Source organism: Hermetia illucens, chromosome 6 (genome assembly GCF_905115235.1).
Source record: "Hermetia illucens chromosome 6, iHerIll2.2.curated.20191125, whole genome shotgun sequence".
NCBI classification, from domain to species: domain Eukaryota; kingdom Metazoa; phylum Arthropoda; class Insecta; order Diptera; family Stratiomyidae; genus Hermetia; species Hermetia illucens.
Genome location: NC_051854.1, coordinates 95,138,113 through 95,156,847, shown reverse-complemented (window position 1 = coordinate 95,156,847; position 18,735 = coordinate 95,138,113). Strand labels below are relative to the sequence as shown.

The window sequence follows — 18,735 nt, the reverse complement described above, 5'->3', positions numbered from 1 at the left end:
TAAGTTTATTGTAGTTGTAGGTTTTTACTTTCTGTGATACTTCTCCCACAAGCTCCCCCACCATCACAAGATGGTGTGGCTTCGCCTTAACAGAATAATAATTATATGAACCATTGAAAATTTTTCCTATTTAGGGTTGAAAATCACAGACTTATCAGGGCCTGCAAAAATTGTTTCTCGCCCTAGTGTCAAAGCTCCTACTATGCAGCAGTGATCTTACCAGGGCTCATATATTCCTGGGAGACTTGGGTTATTAGCAAGAAAAGTTGTGAGTGCGCGCTCTTGACAAACCGAGAAGGGAAGGTATGGGAGTCACTTAATCCGTGTGACTGAAAGTTTTCCATCCTGGAAAGTCAATAGGGGTAATGTCTATGCTGGAAAAAGAAGACGTAGCAGATCTTGCCTCAGAGTGATGACATAGTGGCCAGAACGCCAGTTGTTAGGGATACCGAATTGGTGATCTCGTTGCAAAACTAGGATGTTTGGAGTTCCTTTTTAAAGCAGTCCTAGACAGGACATCGTTGATGATAAGGATGACTAATGAAAATGCTTTTTTTCACGTATATTTAATAATTTACACGGTATCATTTATTTTGTATTAAAACAAAGCCTCTTATCTCTAAACTAACTTACTTAAAATTCAATTAACATATACATATATTAATAATCTAGGTTTTCAATACCTCTCGTCATAATTCTCATCGTATTCTCCTTCCTCATCTTTTTCATTTACTTCGAAATCTTGGATATTTCCATTTCTTTTCATCTTAGGTGACCTATATGCGTTGAATTCGCTTCCCAAAACAATATTTTTACTTTCCTGAAAATAAAGGACTTTTTATTTTGAAAAAGTTCTGTGCAACGAATTTCTAGTACGTACTCTTGGCTTTTGACTCATATTGAATGTTGGGTCATCATTTATTCCAACGAAGTCGGATTCATATGATTCCACACTAAAAGAATTTATTTATATGTGAAAGTAATCCAACTGATAAGGATAAGAAAGTTCTCTAGGTTGCCTTACCTCATTGTGTCAAACGCATCCTTTGGTAACTCATTATTATTCAAAACTGGGTTCGATCCTTCCACAGAGAAAACGTTAGTTGTGGGTGCTTCTCGTCTATTTAAATTGGATGATGTTGATCCAAAATTCGGAGCGGAGAATGCTTTCATCTGACGATTCAGGGCTCTAGTCTTCATCACGAAGGCTACCACCAATATTGCGCAAAGAATAGTAAGAGCTACCGCTACAACTATCAAAACCGTGGTAAGAGCTTCTCCATTTTCAACAACTTCATCGTTCCTTTCGCTGGGAACATCTTCGAGAATGAGGGACTTTTCGTTTAGAGCGTTCTTCAATTTCGCTATGAAGTTAAGATCATTCGATTTTCTACAGAAAAAAAGATAACTCTTATGAAAGGTAAAGGTAAGAAGTTAACACAAATTAGGTATTGTAGGTACTCCTTTTTTCCCCTAGACTACGTACGCTCGTATTTCCGAAGCCTCAATAGCCTCTCCATTATGTATGAAATGAGCCCTAACATTCGTGATACCGGAATCCCGTGACCTCGTCAAATCTGATCCGTACGATACATCACTGTAGTCATCGATATTACATTTTTCATATCCATAATACTCTTCGAACGTCTTAATGAGCTGCGAAATGGAACAACATGTCAGCTCAAGGAATCTCCAATCTTTCACTGAACTTACGAATTGAATGTTATTAGCAACCGTTTGATAGCTAGCCAGAAATATGAAGGACACTCGATTGATTTCAGATACAATGTATATTTGAACATTGCAGACATCACTGTGCTTGACTTCATCCAGGGCAATTATATTAAATTGGAAGTATCCTTTCATATTGGTGCGGGGAACTGCGGCGAGGCTAATAACTCCGGTTTCACTGTCCAATGTGAACATTCGTCTTTTTATATCATCGATATTTTCACCGTTGGAACTTACTGAATCTGGGTCGAACATGTATGTGATGCTATCATTTAGATCCTTGTCGGTTGCCTGGAATGGAAGAGAATCATATGAGATGTACTCAATTATTTCAATTATTTTCATGATTGTGGGTGTATCTTCCAAATAGATGAACTAATGGTTATTGTTGGTGGATTTACGTTAGTTTTCAGCTAAGGATTATAAAAAAGGTAGTGATTTATGTAGCTCGCACCACGTACTCATTACAATTATGGTTGTTGCAAATGAAATGTCGGATTTTTCAATGAAGTGAAGTTAGTTATGATTTTAATGTTTAAAACCGCCGCAAGGTGACTCTGGTGGTATGGGATAATTGAGTATAAATAGTCGTTCGTTCGATCAAGGAGTCATTTCAGTTTCAATCGTCATTGAAGTTCCAAGTAAAACTCAAAGAAAAAAGCATGGAAGGGAGTGAAAAACGTCTACTTTTTCTATATGAATTTAAACTTGGTCACAACGCAGCGGAGGCAACCAGAAACATTTGCAGAGCATTTGGAGCTGACGCAGCAAACGAACGAACGACACAGCGGTGGTTCAAAAAATTCCGATCAGGCGACATGACCCTCCAAAGTGAACCTCGTGGACAACCAGGACCATCGATCGACAACGACGAGTTGCGTTTTATAGTGGAATCTGATCCCCGATCATCGATTCGTGACATTGCAGAGAAAATAGGCGTACAACAATAGCTTGGAAAGGTGAAGAAGCTTGATAAGTGGGTTCCGCATGAACTCAACGAGCAAAACATGGCGCTGCGAATGGAAATATCCAGTTCTCTACTCAACCGCAACAGGAACAATCCCTTTTTGCGCAGAATAGTGACATGCGATGAAAAGTGGATATTGTACGACAACCGTCGCAGATCAGCGCAATGGCTAGATGCCGATTAGCCTCCACAACACATGCCAAAACCGAGCCTTCACCCGAAGAAGGTAATGGTAACTGTTTGGTGGTCTGCATCTGGAATTATTCATTATTCGTTTTTGGAGCGTGCTGAAACAATTAATGCAGAGAAATATTGTGCCCAACTTGATGAAATGCACGAGAAATTACGTGTTCAGCGGCCTAGATTGGTCAACAGAGATGGAGTGATACTGCTCCATGATAACGCCCGACCTCATGTTTCCAGAATGACGGTCCAAAAATTAAATGAATTACGATATGAGACTCTTCCTCATCCACCATATTCACCCGACCTCTCGCCAACCGACTACCACTTTTTTAAGCATTTGGATCACTTTTTGGCGGGGAAACAATTCAGCAATGAAGTAGCTGTCAAAAGTGCCTTTGAAGAATTTCTTAGCTCTAGAAACCCAGACTTTTACGAAACTGGAATAAATGCCCTTGTATCTCGTTGGGAGAAGTGCATTGAAGCTGCTGGTTCTTATTTTGACTAATAAAATTAATTTTCATAAAAGTTATAGTTTTTTGAAATTTTACTCAAATATCCGACATTTCATTTGCAACAACCTAATACATTAGCTTGCTCTGGAGGTGTTTGGGAAGCCCAATTAATTATCTGCAATTTCATTCAGTTTCATTCTACCCTTTGCCCCAGAGTCATCATTCTCCTATTCTTTTCTGAACTCAGGATTATAACAAGTCAAAAACCGGAAGCTCAACCCTTCAAGTATGAAAGGTTTTGTGTATTTCTGGTGTAAGAACTTTTGAATGAACATTTGAACGTAGTTTTTAATGTAATCATCAGGAGCGTGTCCGGCTTGAGGTCATCGTCGAAACTGGTGACCAGGAGTCGATGGGGTTAGAGGCGGCGGCATCAACAACACCACAGCTTCAGTACTCGCGAAGCACTCTTCTCCACCGTCCAGCTGAGGTCTCCCCTGAGGTTCGGGACGAATTCCAAAAGGCGTGCACAGAATTTTCGGAAAAGGATCCTTTGCATTGACCAGGTATTCTCAGTCTCTATGCATCTCTAGCAACTCCGAGAATTCTATCTCAAATCAATGATGAGATTACATCTGGGCCGTGTGCTGTAGTTGCGGCTGTCAGATTGAACGGTTAGAGGATTCGGTTTCGCGTTATTGGTTTGAGTGACCGAAGAGATCCACCATGGAAAATTCGTCTGGAATGTTGACGGGGCCTCACTAAGGCATGACATTGCTAGACTGATTCAGATCAGCATTGACAATGCCGGGTGAGGAATAAATTGCAGAGGGTTTTCAGGAACTGTGCCATCCTCAGTAAAACATTCGCAGTTGAAATTCCGGACACACTAAACCAGAAACTTTCTCTCATATGCAGTCGGTTACGACGGTATGGCGAAAGTAACTCCAGGCGTGTCCAGAGTCCAACTCACGCGAGGAACCAGCAGAGTTTTTTCAGATCAATCAACGAAACCCAACAGAGCGTCCAGACAATAGAGTTTTCGGCGACAGAAGCGAAAGAATATTTTGCAGTAGATTTTGGGGGTTACCCGTCCAACATGCAGAGGGCCAATACGCCTGGCATGAATTTTTGCGGATGTTACCGAAGAGGAAATTCGACGAGCCATAAATAGCTCGAAGAAGAGGACGGGCCCAGGATTGGGTGCAGAATTGAACGAAACCGATCTGGAAAACTTCAAGCGGGGGACACGCACCAAATTCCAAATGTATCATCCAAACTCAGCCGTGGAGCGGATGAACCTGCTTCGTGACGTTGGAGGTAGGGGCGTGGTTGACGTGGCGGAACAAAATCATCGCTAAATCGACTCGTTCCGCGCTTATTTTTACCAAAAGCAGCAGGTGAGTACCTTGCACGCGGCTGTATGTAAGGCAGATTGTGGACTAACTCCACTTAACTTGAAGGATCGATCTTTCTATCCTCTGTGTGGGGTGAAGTCGGACTAAGAGCGGATCGATGAATGGAAGTCGAAGGCAATGCAAGGTAAACACGTGAATTGTCTTTGTTACCCATTTGTCATACAGATGGCTGTTTGTTGGGGAGCCCTTTGCTGAGACGGAGGTATTTATGCGTGTCATTCAGGATGGGGTGGTCGCCATCCGAGCTTATAAAAAACTCATCATGAAAAAGCCGCCATGCCACTATGCCGGGGATGAATTTCGTGGATCTTACCAAAGAAGAGGTTCGACGAGGCATAAACAGCTCGAAGAACTAGGGTAGTACTGGTCTGGATCGGGTGCAGAATTTCTGATATAAAAAGTTTAACAGTATATATGGTCGATTGGCACAGAGCATGAACCAGCCCATTAGTCGAAATGAGGAATTTCCACTTTACCACGGACACCACAAGACCCTGAAGACACAAATTTGAAATTTATCGTTGTGGCTGCCCTGCTCTGCTTTGCCGCGCTACATAGCTGGGGAATTTTGTTCTTGGGAGGGAAAAAAGAAGAAGGAACAGGGGGAGTGCGTCGACAGGATTCGAGGTAAGCATACATTGAGTTTTTGTTTTGAGGTGATAACGGTTAATTGGCTCAAAATTATAATTTTTTCCCTTTCTTCACTGCTCGTTTTCACAAGTTGTTTTCTCGAATATAACTCCATTGAAGACATAAAACGTCTTCGCATCGTGTCCCGGGATTAACGCGAGGAATCATGCGATCGGAGGAAAACCGTTTCAATTCATGTTCGATTTGCCATCAGGTAGTCCTGGTCACGGTCCCTGTCCAGTCGATAATAATAATAATAATCGTTGGCACAACAATCCATATCGGATCAGGGCCTTGAAGTGTATTAGAGCACTTCATTCAAGACCGTAACGGTACACTAGGAGGCAATGTGGTCAGCATTACGCTCGCCCGAGATTATTACCCTGATTTGACTCAGGTACTCATTCACAGCTGAGTCGACTGGTATCCGACGTCAAATCACGATACGAACCCCACTGCCGCCAGCGAGATTTGAACCGCGATCTTCCGTACGACAGCCTTGCGCTCTAACCACTCAGCTATCCGGACTCCAGTCGATAAATTCGCTAAAATAAGTCCAGATTGGAATTAATGAGAAAATCGAGTGTTGTTTGGTGTCCTGTTCATTGGCGGAAATCGCAAATAATTTTGAGCTGTGGGTGAAGCAGCAGAGACAGTGAAAAGCGCAAATCTGCAAGCATCTTGCTCATTTGCGAGGTAACTTATTTTTGTATTTAGGCTGGTGTCGTTGGTGAGGCAAACGCCTGGCGCTCGCCTCAGCATCCAAAAGCATAGTTGACTGAATCTCAAAAACGGCCAACCACTTTGTGCCCTCTACATGAGGATGGACGATTCCGTAGCCTACACAATGACGAAATCTATGAGCGATATCATAACCATCCGGTTGTGTATAAAATCCGGCTCAATAGGATACGGTGGGCGGGTCACTTAATCCGTATGGATTACCCCGCCCGAAAAGTCTATAAGGGCAATATTTATGGTAGAAAAAGAAGACGAGGCAGACCCTGCCTAAGATGGAGCGATGGCGTAGGCCAGGACGCCAGACAGCTTTTAGGGATATCGAATTGGTGGACTTCGGCGCAAAACCGGGATGTCTGGAGTTCCTTACTAAGGCAGGCCTAGACCGCATACCGGTTGTTGCGCCGTTGATGATGATGATGATGAGGGGTCAGAGAAACGCGGAAATTTCGCCAAGCGCGCATTCGATAGAAACATGCACTTTAGCGACTCCGGTCCGCCAGACGCTCCAATGCCGGATACTGCGCAATTCACGAGCAACAACAGGAATGAAGCTTTTTTCCATCAGATACCCGGATTTTTCGGATCAAAAGCATTTCGTGAAATAAGAAACCAGTTCATGAGCGATTAACAGGTGCAGGAGTAGACCGACATGAGTGATCCGAGGATAAACGGTATCCGGTCTAGGTTGCCTGCCTTGATAAGGAACTCCAGACTTTCCGGTTTTGCCCCGAAGTGCACCAATTCGATATCCCTAAAAGCTGCCTGGGTTCCATTTCAGGCAGGGTCTGCTTCGTCTTCTTTTTCTACCTTCGATATTGCCCTTATAGACTTTTCGGGCTGGATAATCCTCATCCATGCGGATTAAGTGACCCACGCACCGAGACCTATTGAGCCGGATTTTTTTCGCAACATGATGGTCATGATATAGCTCATAGATTTTGTTGTTATGTAGGTTACGGAATCGTCCATCCTCATGTAGGGGGTCGTAAATTCTTCGGAGAATTCTTTTCTCAGACGCGGCCAATTTTTCTTGTTAAGAACCCAAGTCTCCGAGGAATACATGAAGTGATCCTAGTGAGCCATAAATAAGAAAGGAAGAGGGGGGCCACTAGTCGCGTCGATGCATGAATCAGCTCAGGGCTAATCCTTCCATTCCGTGCGCGTAAGGTTTTTGTGTCCCTTCCCTGATTAGGCCGTTTGACAATTTAGCTCCTTTGGGATTGAAATTGTTGGTGGTATCAATCCGTCCCGAGACTTCACGTGTGTTTTAGAGTAGTTTACCCCGGGTGGGTTTAGGTTTTTGAGTATTACGACTAGGCACGTGAGTATGGATATATACTGCAATAGTAAGGCCAATGATTACCTATGGAGCGGTAATCTGGGCAGAAAGAACCCAACTCAGCACACAAGCCAGGGAATTATTATACATAAGCTCTAAAGGCTGGCTTGCGTGTGTATCAGTGGGGCAATGAGGACATGCCCAACGGTATCCCTGGAGGTCCTTCTGGGATTAACCCCTCTCCATCCGCACATACAGATGCAGGCAAGGAGATCAATATTCAGGATGGCCGGTAATATGATTTAGGCAATCGAAGGAAGATTGATATTCTTTCTAGGCGGTATCCCGAATTACTGATACCGAGGGATAACATGACGACGAGGTTTCACTTCGATAAGAAGTTTGAAACACGTTGGAGTAACAAGGCAAACTGGGAGAGCGTGGCTGCGACATACGGCTTAAACCAGCAACTGATTACTTAGTACACTGACGGATCCCTCACAGCAGAGGAAGCGGGTACCGGTGTCATTGATCCCAGGAAAATGTACTTTGAGCCAATGGGCAGGTACACTAGCATATTCCAGGCGGAAATATACGCCATAGACAAATGTGCCTCCTTTAATCTGCAAAGGAACTACAGGGGGTAGAACATAGCTATTCTCACCGATGGCCAGACAGCGATCAAGGCACTTAGGTCCAACCAGGTGAAATCTAAACTGGTATGGGAATGTCTTGGGAGACTGAATACACTCGGCTCGTCCAACAAGGTCTGGATACTTTGGGTTCCAGGCCATGCTGGGTTGGAAGGCAACGAGGCAGCGGACGAACTAGCCAAGAAGGGAGCAGGGACGCCTTTACACGGGCCTGTGGAATCGGAAACGGTTTCATGGCTATGAATCTAAGAAATGAAGAGAAACGGTTGAGGGAACTATATTGGGTGGGCCTACCAGGGATGGAGCAGTCCAGGGTCCTTATTGGGGGATACGAATCCAAGCGCACAAAGGATTGCTTAAACCTCACCAAAAAGAACCTCCGAATCATAGTGGGAATTCTCACTGGTCATTGTTGGCTGAACTATCACCTAGGGAAGCTAGGGATATCTACCGACACTGCCTGCAGGTTTTGTGAGGAGGAGGACGAAACCTCTATACACGTCCTGGGACAGTGTCCCGCACTTGTGCAAAGTAGGTCGAAACATCTGGGAGAACACTTAATACCAGATGCAAGGCTGAAAGATCTGGAAGTACGGTTATAGGCCTGCTTGAGATACTATGATCAATAGGTACACTATAACCAGTAAAAGGGGCACAATAGTTCTTCAAGGACGCGGTGCGACTTTCCCTTAACAGAATAATAATAATAATAACGTATATTGAGAACTTTCTAAAATCTTTTCGATCCCATACTTACAAGAACTGTGAGGATTGGTTTGTTGATATAATCACTTGAAGTAATACCAGCTGAATAGCTTCGCTCTTCAAATTCTGGTGGATTATCATTAACATCGTTGACCTGTAGGTGAAAGAACAATAAATACAAAACTCAGACTCATGAATATAAATTGCTTACAGTTATTTTCAATATTAGCATTGAATTCTCCTTGGGATATGGCTCTGGGTTATCCTTTCTGTTAGATGCAATGATTCGAATATAATGAGTATCGATTTCTTCCCTATCTAACATCTCTTGTAGCATTAAAACTCTGGTAGTTTTGTTTAGTGAGAATAATTTAGCGTCGTCTGGGTTGTAATTAGCTAATAAGATAGTTTGGTATTAATCACTTGTAGTACTTTATCGAATTAATGACAATTTGAAAATAAATGTTATATTTTTACACATTCTAAAAATGGCGAATTAGAAAATAATATATAAATTGATGAACTGCTAAAAATAGAATGGAATAATTTTTTAAATTGTTCCAGAAAATTGAAGGAGATTTAAAGATATATGATTAGCAATTTCTTTTAAACATTTGATTACTATAAAATAAGGAGGTATCAATAATTAAATGAAGAAATTGGAGAATTTTTTTTGAAAAATGTAGATTTTTTGAAAAAGGCTTAAGATATTTTCCTTAAAAATATAGTTTGTTAATTTTAAATTAACAGGAATGGAAGGGAAATGGTAGCTAGTCAGCAAAAACCCTAAAAATTTACTTACGATCAATGAAATAGTAAATTATATACGTTTCATTTTCATCTCCTTGATTTTTCGGATCAAAAGCATTTGGAATTTTTCGCTGTTCACTTAGACCGAATTCGTTTTCTGTAATTAAATAAAGTCAGTTTCATTACTAAACTGAAATCCTTTAAAGGGAATTCAAAACATAAATTACCAGTGAAATCTGTAGTAAAATTAGTAACAGGAAAATATGGATCTCCTTGCATGTCCACGAACACCAGAGTTAAATTCGTTACTTCTTCAGAGTATTTGAAACCACCATCAACAGCCTTGACGTTTAGCTATAGTTAAAAAAGATTGGTTTATCCAACCTACGGTATTCCTAGCGATTAAATTATTTGAAATAATAAAAACTTGCTTTTTCTATTCGGTAGTGTTAATTTATTAGTCTTGTAAAAATCAATATTTCGGGAACCACTTGCTCCCTTCATCACAGACTTGGCTTGATGAAGGGAACAAGTAGTTCCCGAAATATTGGTATTTGCGAGACCAATAAATTAACACTACCGAATCGAAAAAGCAAGTTTTTATTATTTCAAATAATTGGTTTTAGGTTTTTCCTCCAGCGAAAGAGATGCTAGGGAGAGTTAAATGAGACAATGTAAGATACCCACATGGTAAAAAGTCGGTTTTATTTGCTTCCTGAGTTGAAGTCGTGACTTCTTGGTAGTCTCTTTGTAAATATCGAAATAGTCCGCATCACCACCTGTCGATTAGAAAAGTGAATATCACTTATAACATTTTTTGTTTTTATTTTCTTGAGGGTCATAAAATTTTATATTTTAAATTTACCATATTCGATAAGGGGTAATCTTCTTTTTCTTCAGCCTTTGTCCCGTTCACAAGCGAGGTCGGCTCGTCGTGATCGGCTTCGCCATTTGGCTCTATCGAATGCCTGATCTGGGTGCAATTTCGAGGCTTTCAAATCCCCATCCACCGTATCAAGCCACCGTTGCTTAGGCCTGCCTTTTGGTCGTTTACCATTGACTTCGATGTTCAGACCAATCTTGGTAAGTGAATTCTCGTTTGCACGAATTGCGTGACCATAACATTGAAGATGCCTCTCTCGCAACTTTTCCACGATCGGTGCAACCCCATAACGATCGCGGATATCCTCATTTCGGATGTGATCTAAACGTGTAACGCCACTAGTCCAACGTAGCATCTTCGTCTCCATTACCGCAAGACGCCGTTCATTGTCTTTTATGGTCGGCCAACACTCCGAACCATAGAGAGCGACTGGACGGACGACATTGCGGTAAATTTTAGATTTGAGACGTTCGTTGATACGTCGATCACAAAGGACACCAGTTGTGGAACGCCACTTCATCCAGGTTGCGTTAATGCGTGAAGCAATTTCATAACGCAGCTCTCCATTTACTGATAGCGTTGACCCGAGGTATTTAAATCGCTCAGTTCTGGGCAGATCACTGCCGCTGACAGTGATTGTGCCTGTTTCATGGGGATCGGTCGTCAAAAATTCAGTTTTGTTTAAGTTCAATCTGAGACCGTGTTGCATGAGGCGATCATTTCATTTTTGAACAAGTTGCTCGAGATCATTTTTGCTATCAGATGCTAGGAAAACATCATCTGCATAAAGCAGTGTGTAGGGCGCTGGACGTTGGATATCCCGTGTGACGGTGTCCATAACAAGGACAAAGAGGAGTGGTGAGAGGGCACTTCCTTGATGAACACCAACAGAGACACGAAGCGGTTTTGATACACCCGCCATACTTCGAACTTTACTTTTCGGATCGTGGTAGAGCAATTGAACCCAGCGCACGAGTTCTTCTGGCACGAAGTGTTGTCGTAAAGCATGCCAGATGACTTCGTGTGGTACACGGTCAAACGCTTTCTCTAGATCCAGAAAGGCAATGTAAAGAGGGCGATGCTTCTCACGGTGTTTCTCCCTGAGTAATCGCGCAGCGTGTATTGCGTCAGTAGTTCCGCAGTTCTTAACAAATCCGGCTTGATTCACGGTTATTTCAACGATTTCGCGAATACGGTTGTCAAGAATGCGTTCAAAAATCTTCATGGTATGGGAAAGTAACCGGATCCGACGGTAATTTGAACATTCTGCTGGGCTACCTTTCTTTTTCCATATTGGAACTGTGGTACTTTCTTGCCAGTCAGATGGTGTTCTTCCTTCCTGAATAACCCGGTTAAAGAATTCACTGAGCCACAGTGTTAGGTCGCAGCTCTTCGCTTTCCAGAGCTCAGATGCGATGTCGTCAGGTCCTGTTGCTTTCCCCGATTTCATTTGTTTTATTGCCTCCTCGACTTCAGTTGCGCTGACTGGTGGAACTGCTCCAAATGTCGGCAATGATTGTGGAAGTGGAGGATGAGCAAATTCTTCAGTTGAAATTTGCTCGAAGTATTCTCGCCATCTATCCGTTGCGGCTCGACGGTTGGTAAGCAAAGTACCGTTCTTGTCATTAACACAACAGAAGTGTTCGATATCCTGTGTGCGTTCATCACGGCTTTTAGCAAGTCGATACAGATCTCTCTCGCCATCCCGAGTTCATTTCAACATCATCATTCCAAAGCCAAGTATCTCGGTTGATGTACCGCTTACCCGGCTTGGTGACCCCGAGGGTTGCAGAGGCCGCTTTGTGGATCGTGTCTTTCATTTGGTTCCATGATTCTTCCACATTCGTAATGGTTGGCAATCGTATGAGTGAGACCGTTTCTTCTTTCTCCTCACCAAATCGCCACCATTTAATGCGCGGCGGGCCAGTGCGTTCCTCACGCTGTTTTATCGGTGGCCCTTGATTGCCGTCCTGCGAATTAACGCAGGACGGCAATCAAGGGCCGATGTTGAGGTGCGATGGTCTCATAGGGAACGACTTTGCAATCAGTGACAGTGGTAAAATGTTGGCGTCTTATGAGAATATAGTCGATTTGCGTTTTATTGTTCCCACTACAAAATGTGGGAAGATGAGACAATCGTTTGATGAACCATGTATTCATAAGTACAAGGTCATGGGTGTCCGCAAAATCGATTATACGCTCGCCACCTTCATTGCGCGCTCTGAACCCCTTTCCCCCATGGCACCTGTTACCGTCTGCCTTTTCACCCACATGACCATTAAGGTCGCCGGCAATGATTATATAATCGTCAGCAGGCACGTGACAAGTCTTTTCATCGAGAAGTTGCCAGAAGGCATCTTTCTCGGCATCAGGTCGACCTGTTTGTGGTGCATACGCGGTGAAGAAGTGAATAGTGCGATCAGGTGATATAATGGTGAGCTTCATCAGCCGATCATCAAATCGTTCGACTTCTTTAATGGCATCACGAAAACCCTCTGAGATGCAACAACACCATATTGAGTGTGTGGGTTATCAAAATAGAGAAGTTTGTAGCCATTTTTACCGCGTTCGATAATACCACCTTGTTAATTTTCTTTATCACTTTTTGTATTGGTTCATTTTTAGGGTTTTGTGTAAAACAAAACCTTATTAAAATCGATTCACTGTCAGTCTGTCTGTCACACGTACTTTTCTCTAAAACGGCTAAACCAATCCGAACGAAATTTGGTGGATATATGGGAACTATGAAATTCCGCGCATGCAGTGAGTGACATAAATTTACGTGCAGTTTAAAGGGGGGCTCCCCATATATGTAAAGGGGGGATGTAACATTTTGTCAAATATAGTCATGTGGGGTACCAAATGAAAGGTTTCAGTTGGTACTGATATTAGGTTTGTCGCGAATTGTAAAGTCCGCGAGTGAGTTAAAATGTACACACTTAAAGTGAGACAGCACTCATTTTCGAAAACTACAAAACCTACAAATTAAAAAAAATCAGGAAGGTGCGCTTAGATGAAATCTAGGCAAAATATGTTCCATTCCGACATCTGCTTAAATAAACTTACTAATAGTATGTTACCAACTACCTGAACAGCCCCGTTTAAATTCATCCGCTACAGGATGAAACTCGAAGGCAATGGAGTAGAAGTGTCTTCCATACGGAAAACGAAGAATAGCGAAGTCCTCGTCGAACTAGGCCCGCAGACGACTAGTAAGAGTACTCTCTGCGAAGCGATCAAGGGGTTACTGTGGGGAAGGCTCTCGTTTCTAGTCTAGAGCCGATGTGCTTTCTAGAAGTCCGAGATCTTGACTGCTTCACAGAAAAACTCGTAGTGGAGGGGGTCATAAATCGGGAATGTCCAGAGGTAACCAATGCCCGGATAGATATCCCCTTTGTAAATGCTCGAGGCTAAAAATTGGCTGTGGTATACGTCCCTGAGCAATACGCAAGGAAACTCCTTAGCAGTGAGATAATTAAAATTAGATGGGTAGTATGCAGGTTATTAAATCGGATAATTTCCATTAAGTGCTACAGGTGTTTGGACTATGGACACACGTCAGAAACTTGCAAGGGACCCGACAGGAGGGCAGCATGCCAGAGGCGCGGCAGGTAAGTCATCAAGCGAAGACCTTCAATGAAAGCAAAAGCTGCGTTCTGGTTGTTGGTGAGAACCACTGCGGATTGGAGAAGGTGTCCAATCTTTAGGATGGAAATAGAAAGGGCAAGGGTGTGAATAGCATGATGCGCATTTTGCAAATGAACATGTACCGGAGTGCAACCTTTCACCAGTTGTTAGCGCAGCTCTCTGCGGAGGTAAAGGGTGATCGTGTGCTAATCAGCGAGCAATACTGGAACAGGGACCGGATTTCAAAGCATCTCGACTTATAGGGTAGCGCTGCCATTTGGGTTTGGGATGGTGTTCGACTTCGTGTTCTTTTCCAACACCGAGAGAATGGGTTTGTCTGGATTCTAGGGATAACGTTCTTTAGCGTTTACCTGATGTCGAAGGAGATGATGCCGGACTTTCAGCGCCAGCTTGATGCTCTGGAGGACGCCGTTTTGGGTACGAAGGGGCGAATTCTGGTAGATTTATCGCTAGGTCCCTTCAATTATGCATGCCTCAGCAAGACTCCAGAGGGAAACGGATCCTGGAAAAGGCGGCGAGAATCGGGCTCGTAGTCTTAAACACCGGATCCATGCCAACATTTCGGCGCCCAGGCTGTGGAGGAAGCATCCCTGATGTCACTTTTGTGTTGCAATCTCTAGCACCATCGTGGACGGGTGGCGAGTCCGGGAAGATTTCTCGGCAAATGATCACTACTACATCACATTCGAAATAATTGACGCTACTTGCCGGCGCGTACCAATCTGGCGCTCCCCCTGCGTGTGGAATATCGCGAGGCTGAACAGCGGGAAGTTCGTTGCAGCTCTTGGAACAGGCGCTTCGAGGGAAGGTAGCGTTGCAGCTGACACTATCGTAAACTCAATGACGAACCTGATAACGACAACATGTGAGGCTTCCATGTCGCGGAGGGGCCCCCGCCGTGACAAGCCTTCTATGGAGTGGCGGACGGCAGAAATTGTCTACGGATGGAGTGTCATAAGCTCCACCATTTGGCACAAAGTTTACACACCAGCGAGAAGGCATGCGCCATAAAGGCAGAGTATAGATCAACAAAAAGGAAACTACGCAGCGCGATAAATAAAAGCAAAGTTCGCGGCTGGCAGAACCTGGTCACAATTTTTTTTTCATAATGAGAGAGCTCGAAGAAGGTGCCAGGTCCTGATGGTATCCCGCCGGGAGTTTACAAACTAGTGTTCTACCAACGGCCAAACATGTTGTTCGGGGCGTTCGACGCTTGCTTGAAGGAGGGCATTTTTCCTTGTCGTTGGGAGGCAGCGAGCCTCGCGCTGATCAGCAAGGGAAAAGGAGTATGTTAAACACGGTCAGGAAAGTGCTTGAAAAGCTCATCAGGAGTAAACTCACTGAAGCAATCCACGCTGCCGGGAGTATTGAAAGCCAAGTGTCAAGCGGTTCCAGGCTAGTTCTCTGATGGCAGGGAGGTGTTTAGTTTGTAGTCCGGCTGGGTACTGGTGCGAAAGTCCAACACTGTGCGCGTAAACGCATTCACCAACCCTACTCCTAAACAAAAGGTTACATTCGTTCACCGGTATTATTTTTTGTTATCGGTGATGTTCTTCATACGGCCCTGGAGCTCTATGAAAATGGAATTTAATGGACTATGACATCTTTTCTCAAACAGCTTGCCTACCCTGATGACATCTGTTTGATCTCTTACCGGATACTGGTCAAATTGCTCTGGATTTGAAAAGAGGGGCAAGTAAAGTTGGACTGAAGATAAACACCAACAAAACCAAGGTTCGCAATCTGACGGGTCATCGCACTTTCTATAGCTGCATTAATGGGCAGAACAGACAGGCCTAATACTATTTTGAACGTATAACTTGATCGGCACACAGGCCTAGAACTAGTATTCACTGTGATCGGAAAGTGAAAGTGGCAGTAGATAGGTCACATAATCATCATCATCATCAACGGCGCAACAACCGGTATCCGGTCTAGGCCTGCCTTAATAAGGAACTCCAGACATCCCGGTTTTGCGCCGAGGTCCACCAATTCGATATCCCTAAAAGCTGTCTGACGTCCTGACCTACGCCATCGCTCCATCTTAGGCAGGGTCTGCCTCGTCTTCTTTTTCTACCATAGATATTGCACTTATAGACTTTCCGGGTGGGATCATCCTCATCCATACGGATTAAGTGACCCGCCCACCGTAACCTATTGAGCCGGATTTTATCCACAACCGGACGGTCATGGTATCGCTCATAGATTTCGTCATTGTGTAGGCTACGGAATCGTCCATCCTCATGTAGGGGGCCAAAAATTCTCCGGGGGATTCTTCTCTCGAACGCGGCCAAGAGTTCGCAATTTTTCTTGCTAAGAAGTTTCCGAGGAATACATGAGGACTACAAGATAGTCTTGTACAGTAAGAGCTTTGAACAGTCTTTGCAAACTGAAATAGGCTCTGTTGGCTGACAACAACCGTACGCCGATTTCATCATCGTAGTTGTTATCGGTTGTGATTTTCGACCCTAGATAGGAGAAATTGTCAACGGTCTATTCTTCTTCGTGTTTGATCAGTGTGGTTTGATGTTGTTGGTTGATTCGTCTTCGGTTCTGACGTTGCCACCATATATTTTGTCTTACCTTCATTGCTGTGCAGCCCAAGATCTCGCCGGGATCGCCGCCTGCTCGATCTGGATGAAGGCAGTTTGTACGTCTCGGGTGGTTCTTCCGATGATGTCGATATCGTCAGCATAGGCCAGTATTTGGGTGGACTTGAAGAGGATCGTACCTCTTGCATTTACCTCAGCATCACGGATCACTTTCTCGAGGGCCAGGTTAAAGAGGACGCATGATAGCGCATCCCCTTGTCGTAGACCGTTGTTGATGTCGAACGGTCTTGAGAGTAATCCTGCTGCTTTTATCTGGCCTCGCACATTGGTCAGGGTCAGCCTAGTCAGTCTTATTAATTTCGTCGGGATACCGAATTCTCTCATGGCCGTGTACAGTTTTACCCTGGCTACGCTATGATAGGCGGCTTTAAAGTCGACGAACAGATGGTGCAACTGTTGTTCATATTCCAACAGTTTTGCCATCGCTTGCCGCAGAGAGAAAATCTGATCTGTTGCCGATTTGCCTGGAGTGAAGCCTCTTTGGTATGGGCCAATGATGTTCTGGGCGTATGGGGCTATCCGGGCTAGCAAGATAGCGGAGAATATCTTATAGATGGTACTCAGCAACGTGATACCTCTATAATTGCTGCACTGTGTGATATCTCCCTTTTTATGTATGAGACAGATAATGCCTCGTAGCCAATCGTCAGGCATTGATTCGCTGTCCCATACCTTGAGCACAAGTTGATGAACCACTTGGTGTAACTGGTCGCCTCCATATTTAACCAATTCGGCTGTAATTCCATCGGCTCCTGGCGACTTATGATTTTTTAGCCGATGAATTACACGGACTGTTTCTCCTAAACTTGGTGGTGGCAGTATTTGTCCGTCGTCTTCAGTTGGCGGGACCTCCAACTCCCCGATGTTCTGGTTGTTCAGTAGCTCATCAAAGTACTCAACCCATCGTTCTAATATGCCCATTCTGTCGGAAATCAGATTTCCCTCTTTGTCTCGGCAGAATGAGCATCGAGGTGTATAAGGCTTCATCCTGCTGACTTGTGGGTAAAACTTGCGCGCCTGGTGCGGTTGCTCCCTGTACTTTTCTAGTTCACAGACTTGTTGGTTCTCCCAGGCTTCCTTTTTCCGTCTGTGAAGCCGCTTCTCCGTTCGACGGAGTTCGTGATAAGTCTCTGCGGGTGCCCGCGTTCTTTGAGAATGTAACATTACTCGGTATGCGGCATTCTTCCGTTCCGTTGCTAGCTTACATTCATCGTCAAACCAGCCGGTCCGACTCCTTTTGCGGCTGGGGCCAAGTATGTTTGTGGCCTTATCCATGATAACGTTCTTCAGGTGATTGTGAAGATCATTTGTTGATGCTTCATCTCCAGGTTCTCTGTTGACTGTGGTTATTGCGGCATCCATTTCCCTCTTATAGGTGTCGCGGAGGGTTGTGTTGTGGATTGCTTCAGTGTTCACTCTCACCTGATTGTCAGAAGGGATTCTAGGTGGTATTGTTATTCGAGCTCGGAGCACCATGCCAATGAGATAGTGATCCGAGTCTATATTAGCCCCCCTATATGTTCTGACATTCATCAAGGCTGAGAGGTGGCGGCGTTCGATCAACACGTGGTCAATTTGGTTGAAAGTGGTCCCGTCTGGAGAGGCCCACGTATGTTTGTGGACCGCTTTCCGCGCAAACCAGGTACTTCCAACAACCATTTCGTGTGACCCTGCTAATTGAATAATCCGCAGTCCGTTATCATTTGTTTTTTCGTGTAAGCTATGGGAGCCAACGTATCGCCTGAATACGGGTTCCTTCCCTACTTGGCTGTTAAAATCCCCAAGTATGATTTTGATATTATATCTGGGACAGGCTTCGAGTGTTCGTTCTACTGCCTCGTAGAAGGTATCCTTCTCCGACCCTGCAGTCTCCTCTGTAGGGGCGTGAACATTTATGAGGCTTATATTTCTAAACTTGCCTCGCAAGCGCAGAGTGCATAGCCGTTCGCTTATGTTTTCAAAGCCGATAACAGCAGGTTTCATTTTTTGGCTGACTAAGAAACCTACTCCGAGCACATGGTTTACTGGATGACCGCTATAATATATGGTGTAGTGGCTCTTTTCCAGGAAACCGGTGCCT

The 18,735-nt window shown here is 44.1% G+C and overlaps 1 protein-coding gene across 1 annotated transcript in view; it reads right to left on the bottom strand.

Annotated features, from left to right (window-relative positions):
- Positions 1-580: 580 nt before the first annotated feature.
- Positions 581-18,735, bottom strand: part of LOC119660144 (cadherin-23-like) — a 189,542-nt gene continuing 171,387 nt past the window's right edge. Inside the window, exons 25-34 of the mRNA XM_038068544.1 lie at positions 10,200-10,291; positions 9,740-9,866; positions 9,565-9,669; positions 8,974-9,158; positions 8,815-8,916; positions 1,714-2,022; positions 1,487-1,656; positions 1,025-1,390; positions 881-953; positions 581-820 (exon numbers count right to left, since the gene is read on the bottom strand). Of these exons, the coding sequence (XP_037924472.1) occupies positions 677-820; positions 881-953; positions 1,025-1,390; positions 1,487-1,656; positions 1,714-2,022; positions 8,815-8,916; positions 8,974-9,158; positions 9,565-9,669; positions 9,740-9,866; positions 10,200-10,291 (1,673 nt within the window). The 3' untranslated portion in view covers positions 581-676. The remainder of the gene's footprint in view (positions 821-880; positions 954-1,024; positions 1,391-1,486; positions 1,657-1,713; positions 2,023-8,814; positions 8,917-8,973; positions 9,159-9,564; positions 9,670-9,739; positions 9,867-10,199; positions 10,292-18,735) is intronic.